The sequence below is a fragment of the Pseudorca crassidens genome, chromosome 7 (genome assembly GCF_039906515.1).
Source record: "Pseudorca crassidens isolate mPseCra1 chromosome 7, mPseCra1.hap1, whole genome shotgun sequence".
Lineage (NCBI taxonomy): Eukaryota > Metazoa > Chordata > Mammalia > Artiodactyla > Delphinidae > Pseudorca > Pseudorca crassidens.
The window spans coordinates 478,078-492,936 of NC_090302.1; the positions used below are offsets into that span (position 1 = coordinate 478,078).

The 14,859-nt window shown below is 49.8% G+C and overlaps 1 protein-coding gene across 11 annotated transcripts in view; it reads right to left on the reverse strand.

Annotated features, from left to right (window-relative positions):
• CACNA1B (calcium voltage-gated channel subunit alpha1 B) overlaps positions 1-1,336 on the reverse strand; it is a 194,711-nt gene extending 193,375 nt beyond the window's left edge. For all 11 annotated transcript variants that reach the window (XM_067742478.1, XM_067742476.1, XM_067742473.1 and 8 more), the window contains exon 1: positions 907-1,336. In XM_067742478.1, coding sequence (XP_067598579.1) covers positions 907-1,190 — 284 coding nt within the window. In that variant the 5' untranslated portion in view covers positions 1,191-1,336. The remainder of the gene's footprint in view (positions 1-906) is intronic.
• Between the last annotated feature and the right edge of the window lie 13,523 nt (positions 1,337-14,859).

The window sequence follows — 14,859 nt, forward strand, 5'->3', positions numbered from 1 at the left end:
AGCCGGGGCCAGGCCGCCTCCGGAGGGGCTGAGAATGACCGGGTCCGGAGTCCACCCCGCCCTTCCCGCCCTCATCCTCGGGGCCGCCGCGAGGGACGCCTCCGCAGTCGCGGCCACCAGCCCCTCAGCACGTCCCCGCGGCCGTCAGCACCGCGGACAGCGTCTCCGCCGCGGCTCCGCCCGGCTCCCGCGCCCCGAGGGAGGGGGCTGTGGGCCCCCAGCGCGCGGCTGGAGGAAGGACCCCGCGCAGGCGCACACTCCCCCCTAAAGACACACGCAGCCACATGTACCTACACAGGCACGTGAGCATACATGTACCGAGAGTCCCGAACGCACGCACGCGCAGCACCAGGTTCATGCTATGCCCGCACACACACAGGCACCTGCAGCCAGGCGCGCGCACCGGCTCGCGTCCCCCGGGTGCTCACACCTACACAGACACCGATTCGCCCTCGGGTGCCCTCCAGGCTGGCCGCGCGCTCTGCGCCCGGACCGTGGAAGCGAAGGGACGAGCCCAGGGGCAGGGGGCTCCGCCCAGCGTCCACCCCGCTCCCGCGGCCGCTGCCACCACGACCACACACACACACACACACACACACACACACACACACACAGAAACACACAAACACGCACGCACACGCTGCGCGCGGAGAGGGCCCGGAATCCGCCCCGCCCCCTCCTCGCCGAGCCGACCCGATGCACCTCTCCCCAGGGCGCACCCTCCTCCAGCCCCGGGAAAGATGGCCACTGGGCGCCGCACGCGACCGGCCCCCGCCCCGGGGCCCCGCGCCCAGGCCGCCCCTCCCTGACCCGGCGAGGCGCGGACGCCCGACGCCGCACCCGTGGCCGTCCCCGCGACCTCGGGCGGCCCCCGGTCCCCGCCCGGCCCGGCCCCCGGCAGGATATGGCCACTCGGTGATGCGCTTGGCGTATTTGCGGACGACGTTGTCCTCGCTGAAAACGAAGAGCGAGCGGTTGACGGTGAAGCAGTTCTGCTTGACCGGGATGGGGTTGTATAGCGCCATGGTCCGCGCGCGCTGGGCGATCGACTGCTTGTAGAGGACCCGCTGGCCCGGCTGCAGACCCCCAGGGCCCGGGCCGCCCGCCCCGCCGGCCCCGCCGCCCCGGGCCCGCTCCCCGCCGCCGGCGCCCCCATAGCGGCCGCCCAGCTCGTCCCCGAAACGGACCATGGCTCCCGGGCGCTGCGCGCATCCCCCAGCCCGGCGGCCCCGCGGAGATGGGAGGGCGCGGGGCGCGCCTGGCGCTCGTAGTGGAGCAGCCGCGGAGCCGCCGGACCCACAAGGGACCTCGCCCGGCCGACCGCCGCCGCACCCGACACTGCCGCCCGCACCACGCCCTATAAGGGGCCGGTCACGTGGCAGCGCCCGACCAATCCGCGCCCGCCCCGCCCCCAGCTGGCCGCCCCCGCCCTGTCCCCCTGCCGGGTCCGGCAGCCGGCCCTGGGGGCTGCGCCTCGGCCCTCAGGTCCTCCTGGGCTGCGCCCGGGCTGGGCGGCAGCGGTGCGCGTGCGCCCTCCCGCCTCACGCCCGGCCGGCCGCTGGCCAGATGCTGAACTGGGAGGCTCAGGCCAGGAGCTGGGCGGGGCTGGGAGTCCTCGACGGCTTGCTGAGCGGCACAAACGAACCCTTCCTTCCCCCCAGGAGGCATCACCAGCTGCGAGACGCTGTAGCCCAAAGGGGGGAGGGGGAGGCCTCTAGTTCCCCACGTTTCTTTCCACACCTCGCTCCTCCCAGCGGCCACATCGCCTACTCCCCTCCCCCTCGCTGCGGACACCGGCCTCTTCCAAGAAGATGTTGGCTCCTGGCCCTCTCCTGCCATCCTTTCGGGGTCTTCGACATCAGTATAGAGGATGCTTTCAACTCCCTGGTCTTGGGTTTTCAGGATGCACAGCTCTGTCCTGGGGCCCCTCCGCCCTCAATCGTATCCTGGACTTTGCCATCACCACACACCGAATCAGCTCCAAAACCTCAATTCAGAGATTCCTGCGTTCCACCATTCCTTCAATAAAAATTTAAAGAGAGCCTGTTGTATGCTATTCATCCAGCCAGCCAACCAGCCCCTCCACTAAGCCCCTATTAGGTGCCAGGCGCTAGGCTCCCAGCTCTGCCTTCACGGAGAAGACATCCTCATACAAGGAACGGCAATGTTCACACTGGGCTTCCTTTGCGCCAGACACTGTTCCGCTCGATTCACACATGATTTGCTCATCTGGTCCTCACAACGTTCAAACAAGAAGTCTTTCCTGAGTCAGTGGCAGAGGAGGTAAGGCGAGTGTCCCTTCCACCAGCACGCGGACAGCAAATCAATACTGCCGGCACCACCAGGTAGCAGCGCTGTGAAAACAGAACAAGGAGATAAGGATGCGGGGGGTGGGGGAGGAGCGGCTTTTCTACCACCCAGTCAGGGAAGACAACTTTCAGGAAATGATCCTTGAGTGGACCTGAATGTTGTAGAGTGAGACAGGACACTGAGTGCAGAGACCCTGGGGTGGCCATGCAGGCCAAGATCTGGGCTCCAGCTTCTGTCTTCAGTGTGATGGGAAGTCAGAGCAGAGTTCTGAGCAGACAGGTGGTCATCTGACTCCTGTTCCAAAAGGATCCCTCTGGCTGCTGGGGAACAGATTGCAGGAGTACAGTGTGTGCATCACCTAGGATGTATTCAGAGGTAAGCAACCCAATTCCCACGTGTCGGTGACTATACAATAGTTTTAACCTCACTTACTAAGTCATAAAGTATGCTATTTCAGGAACACAGACTCTTCCTATCCCTCTTCCCTCCTGTGGTCACCACCTGCACGTTTTGTCCTCATGCTTGTCGCCTCACGGCCCAAGGTGGCTGCCACAGCATGAGACATCATGTCTTTACACCACCATCTCAGATAGGAAGGAACAGGCAGGTGTAAAAAGGACATCTATTTTTTAAATTTTATTTTATTGAAGTATAGTTGATTTACAATGTTGTATTGGTTTCTGCTATAGAGAAAAGTGGCTCATTTCTACATATATATATATATATATAAAAAATAGTTTGCAGCACCTGCTAATCCCAAACTCCTAGTCCATCCTTCCCCCAACCCCCTCCCCCTTGGCAACCACAAGTCTATTCTCTTTGTCTGTGAGTTTGTTTCTGTTTCATAGGTAAGTTCATTTGTGTCATATCTTAGATTCCAATATAAGTGATATTATATGATATTTGTCTTTCTCTGTCTGACTTACTTCACTTAGTATGATAATCTCTAGGTCCATCCATGTTGCTGCAAGCGGCACTATTTTATTCTTTTTTATGACAGAGTAGTATTCCATTGTATATATGTACCACATCTTCTTTATCCATTCATCTGTGGATGGACATCTAGGTTGTGTCCATGTCTTGGCTATTGTAAATAATGCTGCTATGAACATAGGGGTGCATGTCTCTTTTCTAATTATGGTTTTCTCTGGATATATGCCCGGGAGTGGGACTGCTGGCAGTCCCACTGCTGAATGGCAACTCTATTCTCAGTTTTTTGAGGAAGCTCCATACTGTTTTCCATAGTGGCTGCACCAATCTGCATTCCCACCAACAGTGTAGAAGGGTTCCCTTTTCTCCACACCCTCTCCAGCATTTGTTATTTGTGGACTTTTTAATCATGGCCATTCTGACCGGTGTGAGGTGGTATCTCATTGTAGTTTTGATTTGTATTTCTCTAATAATTAGCAATGCTGAGCATCTCTTCATGTGCCTATTGGCCATCTGTAAGGACATCCATTAAAAAAAAATAAACATACAACATCATTTTATAACAAAGGAAAGGTTTCTCAGAGGCTCCCCAGCAAATTTCTCTTTAAACTCCACTGGGCAGACCTGGGCCATGTACCACTCCTGGCTTCACGAGGATGGGGAAGCGAATGTATGGCAAAGAGGAGTAGGACTGCCGTCGTCCACGGAGGTGGGCAAACAGTAGCTCCAAACAAAATCAGGGCTCCCTCAGCTGGGAGTGGAAGGGCAGGCTGCAGGGGAGGCTGCCGACAGGCCTGTCACAGAGAGAAACGGGGAGGCCAGTTAGGAGATTTTAACAGAAGCCCAAGAGAGAGGTGGTGCGGTTTGGACCAGGGGCACGATGCACAGGGGCCCTATTGTAGAGCTGACCGAAGTGCTGATGTGTCCGCTGTGAGATGTGAAAGAGGAAATGGAGGCTTTTAGTTTTCTACCTAAGCAACTGTGGACTGATGCTCCTTACTGAGACAGGAGATGAGGGAAGAGCTTGCTGGTCACAGGATTCTGCATTTAACATAGAAGTGGAGATGTTGAGTAGGCAGTTGGATATCACAACGGAAGCTCAGAGGAGAGGTCACAGCTGAAGATGTGAATCTGGAAGCTGTGTGAATACTTCCTGTCTGACCGTCCCACCCTCTCCACCCTGCCCACCTTGTGCCGTGTGCGGACCGTACGAACCAAACTTGGGTCTGCCTGGCTGCACGCAGTAAAGTCAATCTATCGACACTGGGTTGTGGTGAAGGAAAGTGCAGCATTTATTCCAAGGCATCCAACATGGGGCCAAGCAAGGAGAGTGGGCAGCTTATGCTCAGAAGGCCCAAACTCCCCAAAGGCTTTCTGGGAAGGGGTTTTAAACGCAAGGCAAAGGGAGAGGGTGGCGGGTGCCTGATCAGCTTGTCCTTCTGATGGCTTGGTGGTGAGGTAACCAGATGGTATTTTGAGAATCAGCACCATAACCCTTCTGGTTCCGGCGGATCTGGGGTCTTTGTGCTGGTGCGCAGCATGCAGTTAGCCTCTCCCACCTGGTGGGGGTTTTAGTAGCTGCAAAACAGCCCAAGGGTATGGCTCAGGATGCTATCTATAGCCCTTGAGGAGAAACTAAGGTCCTGGACTTTGTTCTATGATTAAGCTATTATTGTCTGTTTTCCTTTGTTTCTGCATTTTCTCACTTCTCTGATTACATTTGCTCTTTGGATATGGGAAAGGCCTAGGAGGCTAAAGCTTTTCTACAAACAAGAGGTGGGAGACACAGGGTGGTCTGTCCCTGGGAAAGCCCGCAGGGTCCTGCCCAGTTACATGTAGACCACACAGCTCATTCCCTCGACCTCTGGCTCCCGCTTCTGCTGGGCCAACGGTGAGCACGTGGAGGGAGGAAAGACTGAAGTCGGGGTCTTCATCCCCCAGCCCCTCCCACTGACCACCTGGGGTGGGCTGCAAGCCCTAAATGAAGGTCCCAGCTCCTGTCAGGCGCCCTCTCCACCCTCCTTTTTCTCCTTCCAGGTCCAGGGTTCTGTCCCCTCCCCCTTGTTTCTGCAACGTCCTCTCCCTCGAGGTTTCACTGCGCCCTGCACAATTTATGGTAGATAGTCCCTTCAAACGTGCCAGACCCCCGCCTGAAGCAGCAGTCATCATCACTGAGGGAGTAAGTGTAGACAGAGAGAAGAGGCCCCTGGGGTGCTCGGCAAGGCCGAGTAGATGACTGAGACAGAGGAGCGGCCTGAGCCCTCAGAGGGGAGGACAGCAGAGTCCAGTGCTCCAGGGCCACGGGAGGGGCGTGTGTCCAGAGAGAAATCAGTCATCTGCCAAACGCTGTGGAGAGATCCAGAGAGATAAGGACCGACATTCAATCACTGGCATGAAAGACAGACGTGCCTGTTCCCTTGAGAAAAGCAGTTTCCATAGAGGAGTGGGAAACAGGCTGAGGGGAGTGGATTAAAGAGAATGGCTCATGAGGAAGTACATACAGCAGGTGGACAGAGCTGTTGGGTGAGTTTTCCTGCAAAGAAGCAGAGACGTGGAACAATAGCTGGAGACACAGGCCATGAAGGGAGTTTTGTGGGTTATTTAAGGAAGTGGATGTTACTGGACCTTGTGTGCCGATTGGAACGACTCAATAGAAAGACAGGTTCCAGATGCAAGAGAAAGGATGTGCTGCCCCGTCTGGGTCAGAGGCCATCGGACATGAGACAGCCTGTTCGCTGACAGGAAGGGCAGTCGGAGGACATGACCGCAGACACAGGCAGGCTGGCGGGTTAACGGGGGGGAGGAGGACCACCTCTGGACTGTGACTCTCACTGAAATCAGAGGCAAGATCAGAGCTGAGAGTGAGCGGGGCGTTGAGGCTGGCAGAAGGCGGAGCAGGTGTGAAGGCTCATCCAGGGGAGCAAGGAGCTGCGGGGGATGCAGGGCACGGACCCGGGCTGAGCTGGTAGCCCCAGTGACAATTCTCTTCCTCCCTGGCCTCCAGCGGGCTTGCTCCCCACCCATGACCTCAGCACCTCCTGCGCCCCCCCACCCCTCCTGGCAGGGGTCTGTGGTCCCTCCCCCTCTGTCCTACTCACCTCGAACCCCCAGGGACGCCCCCACGAGGCTCCAGCCACCGCAGAAGTTCACGAACCAGGCAGACGGCTATCACCCACTGTGCCCCCAGAAGTCCTCAGGGGGCCTGAGTTGGTCCTGTTGCGTGCTGGCAATGGCATTGCAACCAGGCTCCACTATCCTAGAAGCTCGGCCCCTGGCCCGTTCCCAGAGGGTGGGAGGCCCCTTGCCCACCTTCCCCTCCAGCACCTCTTCAGCTCCTCCCCCTTTTTCCCCAGCTTTACTGAGATGCAGTTGACATACAACATTGTGTGAGCTGAAAGTGCACAATGTGATGATCTGATACGTGTACACATTGTGAAAAGAAGACTCAGTAAGGTCATCCAACACACCCATCATCCATCACCTCGCAGAGTTTACCTTTTGTTTTGTTTTTTTTTTTTTGGGGAGAAGGCTTAAGATCTACTGTCTTAACTTTCAAGTACATGATACAGTATTACTAACTATAGTCACCCCACACAGTACATAAGATCCTCAGAACCTATAACTGCAAGTTAGTACCCTTTGACCAGCATCTCCTCAGTTCCCCCACCCCCAGCCCCTGACAACCGCCATTCTGCTCTGTTTCTGAGTTCAGCTTTCTTTTAGGTTTGACATATAGGTGAGATCATAGAGCGTTTGTTTTTCTCTGTCTTATTTCACTTAGCACGATGCCCTCAAGGTTCATCCATGTTGTCACGAATGGCAGGATTGCCTTCTTTTTTTTTTTGCGATACGCGGGCCTCTCACTGCTGTGGCCTCTCCCGTTGCGGAGCACAGGCTCCGGACGCGCAGGCTCAGCGGCCATGGCTCACGGGCCCAGCCGCTCCACGGCATGTGGGATCCTCCCGGACCGGGGCACGAACCCGCGTCCCCTGCATCGGCAGGCGGACTCTCAACCACTGCACCACCAGGGAAGCCCTGCCTTCTTTTTTTATGGCTGAACGTACTTCGCATATTTCAGTGTATACATATCTCACTTCTTCTTTGTCTGTTTATCCGTCAGTGGACACTTAGGTTCTTTGACGGTAGCTATTCTAGCAGATACTGCACGGTGGTTTTGATGTGCATTTCTCTGATGATTAGAGATGCTGAGCATCTTTTGATGTACTAGTTGGCTATTTGTATATCATCTCTGGAAAAATGTCTGCCAGGTCTTTTGCCCATTTTTTAATTAGATTACTTGGGGTTTTTTTTTTTTTTTTTGGCTACCAAGTTGTGAGTCCCTTATATATTTTAGATATTAACCCCTAATTAGATATGTGGTTTGCAAATATTTTCTGCCACTCTATAGACTGTCTTTTCATTTTGTTGATGGTTTCCCTTGCTGTACAGAAGCTTTTTAGTTTGATGTAATCCCACTTGTTGATTTTTGCCTTTGTTGCTTGTGCTTTTGGTGTCATGTCCAAAAAATCTTTGCCAAGACCAGTGTCAATGAACTTTTCCCCTATGTTTTCTTCTAGGAGTTTTATGGTTTCAGGTCTTACATTTAAATCTTTAATTCATTTCAAGTTAACATTTGTGAGTGGTATAAAATAGGGACCCACTTTCATTCTTTTGCATGTGAATATCCAGTTTTTCCAGCACCATTTATTGAAGAGACTAACCTTTCCCCATTGAGTACTCAAGTATCCTTTCCCCTTGTCAAATATTAGCTGACCATATACGCATGGGTTTATTTCTGGGTTCTTGATTTGGTTCCATTGGTCTTTGTGTCTGCTTGTATGCCAGTGTCATACTGTTTTGATTATTGTAGCTTTGTAGTATAGCTTGAAATCAGGAAGTGTGATGCCTCCAGCTTTATTCTTCCTCAAGGCTGCTTTAGCTATTTAAGGTCTTTTGTGGCTCCATGTGAATTTTAGGACTGTTTTTTCCATTTCTACCAAAAATACCACTGGAATTTTTTATAGGGATTACACTGAATTTATAGATGGCTTTGGGTAGTTGACATTTTGACAATATTAACTCTTCCAGTCCATGAACAGGAGGTCGGTGGGGGGTGTGGGGGGTGCAGTGTCTTTCCATTTATTTACGTCTTCTTCAATTTCTTTCATTAATGTCATAGTTTTCAGGGTACAGTTCTTTCACCTGGGTTGAATTTATTCCTAAATGTTTTATTGTTTTTGATGCTATTGTAAATGGGATATACCTCCCTTTCTAAGTCCCACCTCTGCCACTAGGTGTTGGGTTCCCACATGGAGAATTGGGGAGGGAAAACTTGGAGTAATTTTTCATTTTCATATAGAATTGACACTTAATTTTTAAAACAATAAGGGTAAGTAGTACATGAGGCCAGGAATGGCTCCATGAAGGAGAGAGACCCCTGTACTTCCAACTTATCTGCATCCCCACAGCGTTCAAACACCGGGCAGCCCCTCCCTTCTGAATTAGGGCCCCACACACCTCTCCAGCCTGCCACCTGTTTCTGACACCCTACCTAATGGCCCCCACCTCTGTATTTACTTTTTAAAATTAAACAATAAGTACATGCATATTATAAAATGTGTATAAGGCTTAAGGAATAACAATACCACAAACTCCTGTGCACCCACCAACCAGCCCAGGAAACAGACCCAGGAGATCCTGCAAAGCCCCCGTGTGCCCCTCCCAGATCCCCACTTGCCACAGAGGCCTCCCCAGTCCTGAATCCTGTACTTAGGATCCTCTCTCTATTGTACCCCTGCACAATATCTATACAGTTTTACACACTTTTGCCTTCACATACACAGAAAGAACCGAGTTGTAGATATTCTTCTGCAACTTGCTTTTCCTTAACAGTGTGCCCATCATTGCACATACATGAATCATTTGTTGTCACTACACATATTAGTCTCTGGTGTGACAATTAATTTGTCCATTCTTCTTTGATGGAAGTTTGTGCTGCTTTACATTTTCTGCTATTTCAAACAGTCCTGCGGTGAACATCTAATTTAGTTCTCCTAGTATCTGGGCCACAGGTGAGACTGATGCTGCCCCATCAGTGCCAGTGGGCCGATCACACTCCCCAACAGCTCACAGGTCCCAGTGGCTTCACTCCCCCAACACTCTGGTGTGATCGGTACTTTTGTCAACCTGGTGGATACTTAAAGCGTCTCACTGTGGCTTTTAATCTGCATTCCCCTGCTCACTAAGGAAGCTGAGCAACTTCTCATGTATTTATTACTTATCTAATCTTCCTCTTGGTCAAAGTGCCTGTTCAAATCTTGTGTCCACTTTCCAACTGGATCATGTTTTTCTTACTCACTTGTGCCAGTTCTCATATGTTCTGGCGTGAACCTTTGTCAGATATGTGTTGCAAAACCTTCTTTGATGTGCAGAAGTTCTTAATTCTAATGTATCCGAGTATATTCAAAGTCTCCTTTATGTTCTGTGCTTTTCGAATCATAGAAAATTCTTCCTTCATTATCATTATGAAGATATCCTTTTGTATACTGTTGGGATGTTGAGAATATAGTCTCCTATCTTCTCTTCTAAAATTTGCAGTTTTGGCTTTTTGCACTTTAAACCAGATGCAACTAATTTTTCTGTATGAAGTGAGGCAGGCAGGAGTCCACTTTGTTTTTTTATGTAATTAAATTGTCAGAACATCATTTTTGAAAGGTATCCTTTCCCCAATGCGAAGTCAGCCCTGTCACATATCAAAACTCTGTAAACATATGGGTCTGCTTCTGGGCTCTCAGTTCTGCTCAGGTGATCTATTTGTCTGTCTCTGTGCCGATACTACACTGTGTTAATTACTAAAGCTTTACAATAAGGTAATATTCCTACCTGGTTTTCTTCTTGAGAATTTTTGCTATTCTTTACCTTTGGTCTGTATAGTTTTTATTTATTTATTTGTTTGTTTGGCCCCGCTGTGTGGCTTGCCTGATCTTAGTTCCCTGACCAAGGGATCAAACCTGGGCCAAGGCAGTGAAAGTACCAAGTCCTAACCACTGGACTGCCAGGGAATCCCGTCTGCATAATTTTTACAATCAACTTGTCGCATTATACAAACACATACAGTGGGCTTTCGACAAGAGTTGCATGGAATCAAAAGGTCAATTTGGGGCAAATTACACCTTTGTGATACTGAGACTTCCAGCCCATGAGCAAAATATATATCTTCATTTAGTTTATTTCAGTAAAGTTTTATAATTTTCTCCACAAAGGTCCTGCACATTTATATGAGATTTATTCCTAGGGGTTTCATGTTTTCACACTATAACGAAGGGGTCCACCTGGGTACATTTTCTGTTGCCCGCATTCTGTGCAGTTCCCTGCACATAGCAATACTGCTACATTTTCTGGTTAATAATTCACTGTTAGATTTCTTTGTTTTCTATGTAGATAACATTGAAAAATGCTTCATTTCTTCTTTTTCAATTCTTAGATGTTTTGTTTCTTTTTCGTGTATTCCTGTGCTAGCTGGTACAATGAGGTCCAGAAATGGGACAGTGGGCACCCTGTCCTGTTCCTCGTCTTAAATAAAATACTTCCAACCTTTCACCATTATGAGGTTTGCTATGTTCTTTTAAAAAAAATAGATACCCCCTAACCAGGTTAAGAAACCCTCCTCTAGTCTTAACGTCTAGGATTTTATCATGAATAGGTGAAGAATTCTATCAAATCATTTTTCTGCACTGGAGATGATCATATTTTTCTCCTTTATGTTAGGGTAGTGGCTTATGCTAATTGATTTCCTAAAGTTAAACCAACCTCTCATCCCTGTGGTAAATCAAATGTGGTCATGACTGATTATTGTCGTTATACACTATTGAAACCTGGTTGACTAGTAATCTGTCGAGTTGTTGCGGGTTGGTCTCTGAATGACATCGCCCTGTGGTTTTCCTCTGTTGCATTATTTTTATCAGATTTTGGCATCAAGTTATGGTGGCCTTGGGGAGCATTTCTATAGAGAATCTGTATTGTGAAAGTTCAGCTGAACTCACTAACTGGGCCTGATGTTTTCTTTGTGATTTTAATTGCTGGCTATTTAAGAGTCATAAGACTATTCAGGTTTTCTATTTCCTCTTGGGTCAGTGTTTGTTCCGTTATACTTTTTTTTTCTTTCCATTATACTTTTCTAGAAATGTATTGGCCTAAAGTTGTTCATGCTATCTTTTTAATCTATGTTGTACTGTGGCTGTATGCCCTTTGTATTCTCCCTCTCTCTCTTCCCTTCCCTCTCTCTCTCTCTCTCTCTCCCCCCCACCACCTTCCTCCCTCTCTCCCCCTCCCCCTCTCTCAATCTTGCCGAGGTTTGCCATTTTGTTAATCTTCTCAAAGAACCAATTTTTTGCTTCACTGATTGTCTCTATCATATGTTTGTTTTCTTTTTTTTAAATAAATTTATTTATTTTTGGTTGCATTAGGTCTTTCTTGCTGCACGGGCTTTCTCTAGTTGCGGTGAATGGGGGCTACTCTTTGCTGTGGTGTGCGGGCTTCTCATTGCAGTGGCTTCTCTTGTTGTGGAGCACAGGCTCTAGGTGCATGGCCTTTGGTTATGGCTCGCGGGCTCAGTAGTTGTGGCTCGCGGGCTCTAGAGCGCAGGCTCAGCAGTTGTAGTACACGGACTTAGTTGCTCCGCGGCACGTGGGATCTTACTGGACCAGGGCTTGAACCCGTGTCCCCTGCACTGGCAGGCGGATTCTTATCCACTGCGCCACCAGGGAAGTCCCCATATGTTTTCTATTCATTAGTATCTGCTCTTTATATTCCCTCTCTTCTCCTTTGTTTTAGGTTTATTTGCCCTCTCAGTTGGATGATTAATTAATTTTCAGCCTTTCTTTAAAAACACACACGCGCACACGCGTGCGCGCGACACTGTTGTTATTTTAGACAGTTGTGGTTGCTGTGAAAGTGTGCCCCGCAGCACGACTGGCAAAGGGCCTGTTGCTGTGCTGAGCCCACCGCTGCTCCTGTGCTGAGGGTCCTGGACTCTGCAGCGGCTTCACCAAGTCAGAGCAGATGCTCAGCGATCAGGGTGTTCCCACCGGCCTTCTGTCCCTTCTCGTCACTAGAAGTTAGAGCTGCATCATAGTCTGACAGCTCTGCCAGCCTCTCCTCACTCCTTCCCAATTTATTTCTAATAATAATAATGTATATTCATCGTCATGTAATAAAATCTAAGAAAATCCTGGTACATTTAATCCCATCTGTATCTTGGATGAACCATGAAAACATCATGCTAAGTAAAAGAAGCCAGACGTAGAAGGCCACCTAATACATGATTCTGCTTCATGAAATGTTTCCAGAATAGGGAAATCCAAAGACAAGAGGAGATTCGTGGTGCCAGTGGAGGAGGTGAGAGTGGGGAGTGACTGGTAATAGGTACAGGGTTTCTTTTTGGGGTGAAGATTTTCTGAAATTAGATAGTGGTGGTGGTTGAACAACACTGTGAGTGTATTAAAAGCCACTGAAGGGCTTCCCTGGTGGCGCAGTGGTTGAGAGTCCACCTGCCGATGCAGGGGACACGGGTTCGTGCCCCGGTCCGGGAAGATCCCACGTGCCGTGGAGCGGCTGGGCCTGTGAGCCATGGCCGCTGAGCCTGTGCATCCGGAGCCTGTGCTCCGCAACAGGAGAGGCCACGACAGTGAGAGGCCCGCGTACCACACACACACACACACACAAAGCCACTGAATTGTACATTTTTAAATGACTAAAATGGTAGATTTTATGTTATGTGAATTTTACCTCAATAAAACAACTTAAATAAAAAGTGTAAATAATTTTTAAAAATAAAGATATTTGGGCCCCTCTAACTCCCCATCACCGCGGTCACCTTCCAAGTCGTTCAGCCAGTGGTGGCGGCCACCTTGTGAACACAGGGCCTTGTCCCACTCCCACAACTGTCCTCCTCTGCAGCCCTGACCACATCACAGTCCACCTGGGGCCCTTCGTGGTTTTCTCACGGCTGCCGAACCTGCCTGCCGCTCTGGCCTCATTGCTCACTCAGCGCCAGCCAGCCCCGCTGGCCCACAGGTCCCTCAAAGGTGCCACCTGCTGTCCCTGTGCTGTCCCTGTGCCCGGACAACTGGGTCCACCCCTCAGATGTCAGCCAGACGCCGCCTCACTGGTGACTCCCTGCCGGCCAGGATGCTGCCACTGCCCTGACCCTTCAGGGCAACCTTGTCCCTCCCCGTTTCAATTATTTCTCCATCCCAGGGTTGGAGACAGGGCATTCCTCTTGGGGTGCTGCCCTGTGCACTGTGGGCTGTGCAGCATCCCTGCTGGACACCTCTGACTTCAATATCATCCTCAGCTGTGACACCAAATCTGTCCCCAGATCTTGCAAGTGTCCCCTGGGGGCAGAGTCATCCCCAGGTGAGGGCCCTGCTCTATACTGGTAGTTCCCAAATCTTTATCTCCAGTACAGATTTCTCTCCTGAGCTTCAGACCTGGGGATCCATCTGTTCCTAGACATTTTCCCCGGGAGAACTGGGATTTTTAAAAAGATGAGTGGAAGGAAATTGACAAATTTCTAACAAAAGCTAATCTGGAAGTACGAACAAATAAAACGATGAGGACAAATAGAGAAGAATAAAAGAACAGTCCCAACAACATAAAAATGGACAAAAATCAAATTGTGTAGTCTATACAACCCTGAAAAGAATAGACATACTGATGGGAATACAAAGTCAAATTACAGGACAGCAAACAGGGTTTTTAATCTTAAAGTGTAGGGACAGCAAGGCCAGAAGCTCCGTGCGGCTGACAGTGAAGTCACCTGGGCCGCCGTGCCGACACCACCGCACGGCCACAAGCTGAAAACGACCAGCTTAACGGAAAAGGCTGCCGAAGTGGATTACAGAAGAATCTGAAATTCTCGAAAGGCAGAAGTAAAACAGAACCCAGAAGCTGATATATATTTTTAATAACCCATCATAAACAAAGTAAATAAACACATTTAGACAATACTGTCAATGCATAAGGCAAGGGATGAATTTTCTTTATTTCCAAAGAGCCCTTTCTGATCAATAATAAAAAGATTAACATTTCCACTGAAACTAAGCAAAGGACATGTAAAGTTGCCTCACAGAGAAAGACACAGATAATCATGAACGAACTTGCAATAAGACAGGATTTTAGGTGGGCAAACAAAGGCTTAGAAGCTTTATGGACCCAATGGGATTATTTATGAGAATGAGGAAACAGCACTGGGGGGTATGGACTCTGAATCGCGCTGCCTGGGGTCCCAACCATGGCTCTGCCACTCGGAGCTGTGTGACCTTGGGCAAGGTCCTTAGTGTCCTTTTTCTCACCCACTAAGGTGGGGAAAGCCCCCACCATATAGAATTTTCATGAGAATTAAATGATCATGTACGTGAAGCCCTTTAGAACAGCACCTGGACGTGGTAAGCACCATGTTTGTTAAAAAACAGGAAGAGCTTTAAAAATATTACGTATTATTCTTTTATCGATATATATTTTTACATAAAATGTTTGTGAGAATATTCATGAAACAGTGATTAATCTAAGGAAGACACTGAAAGTGAGTGGAGTTTTAACTTTTTTCCTTTCTGTATT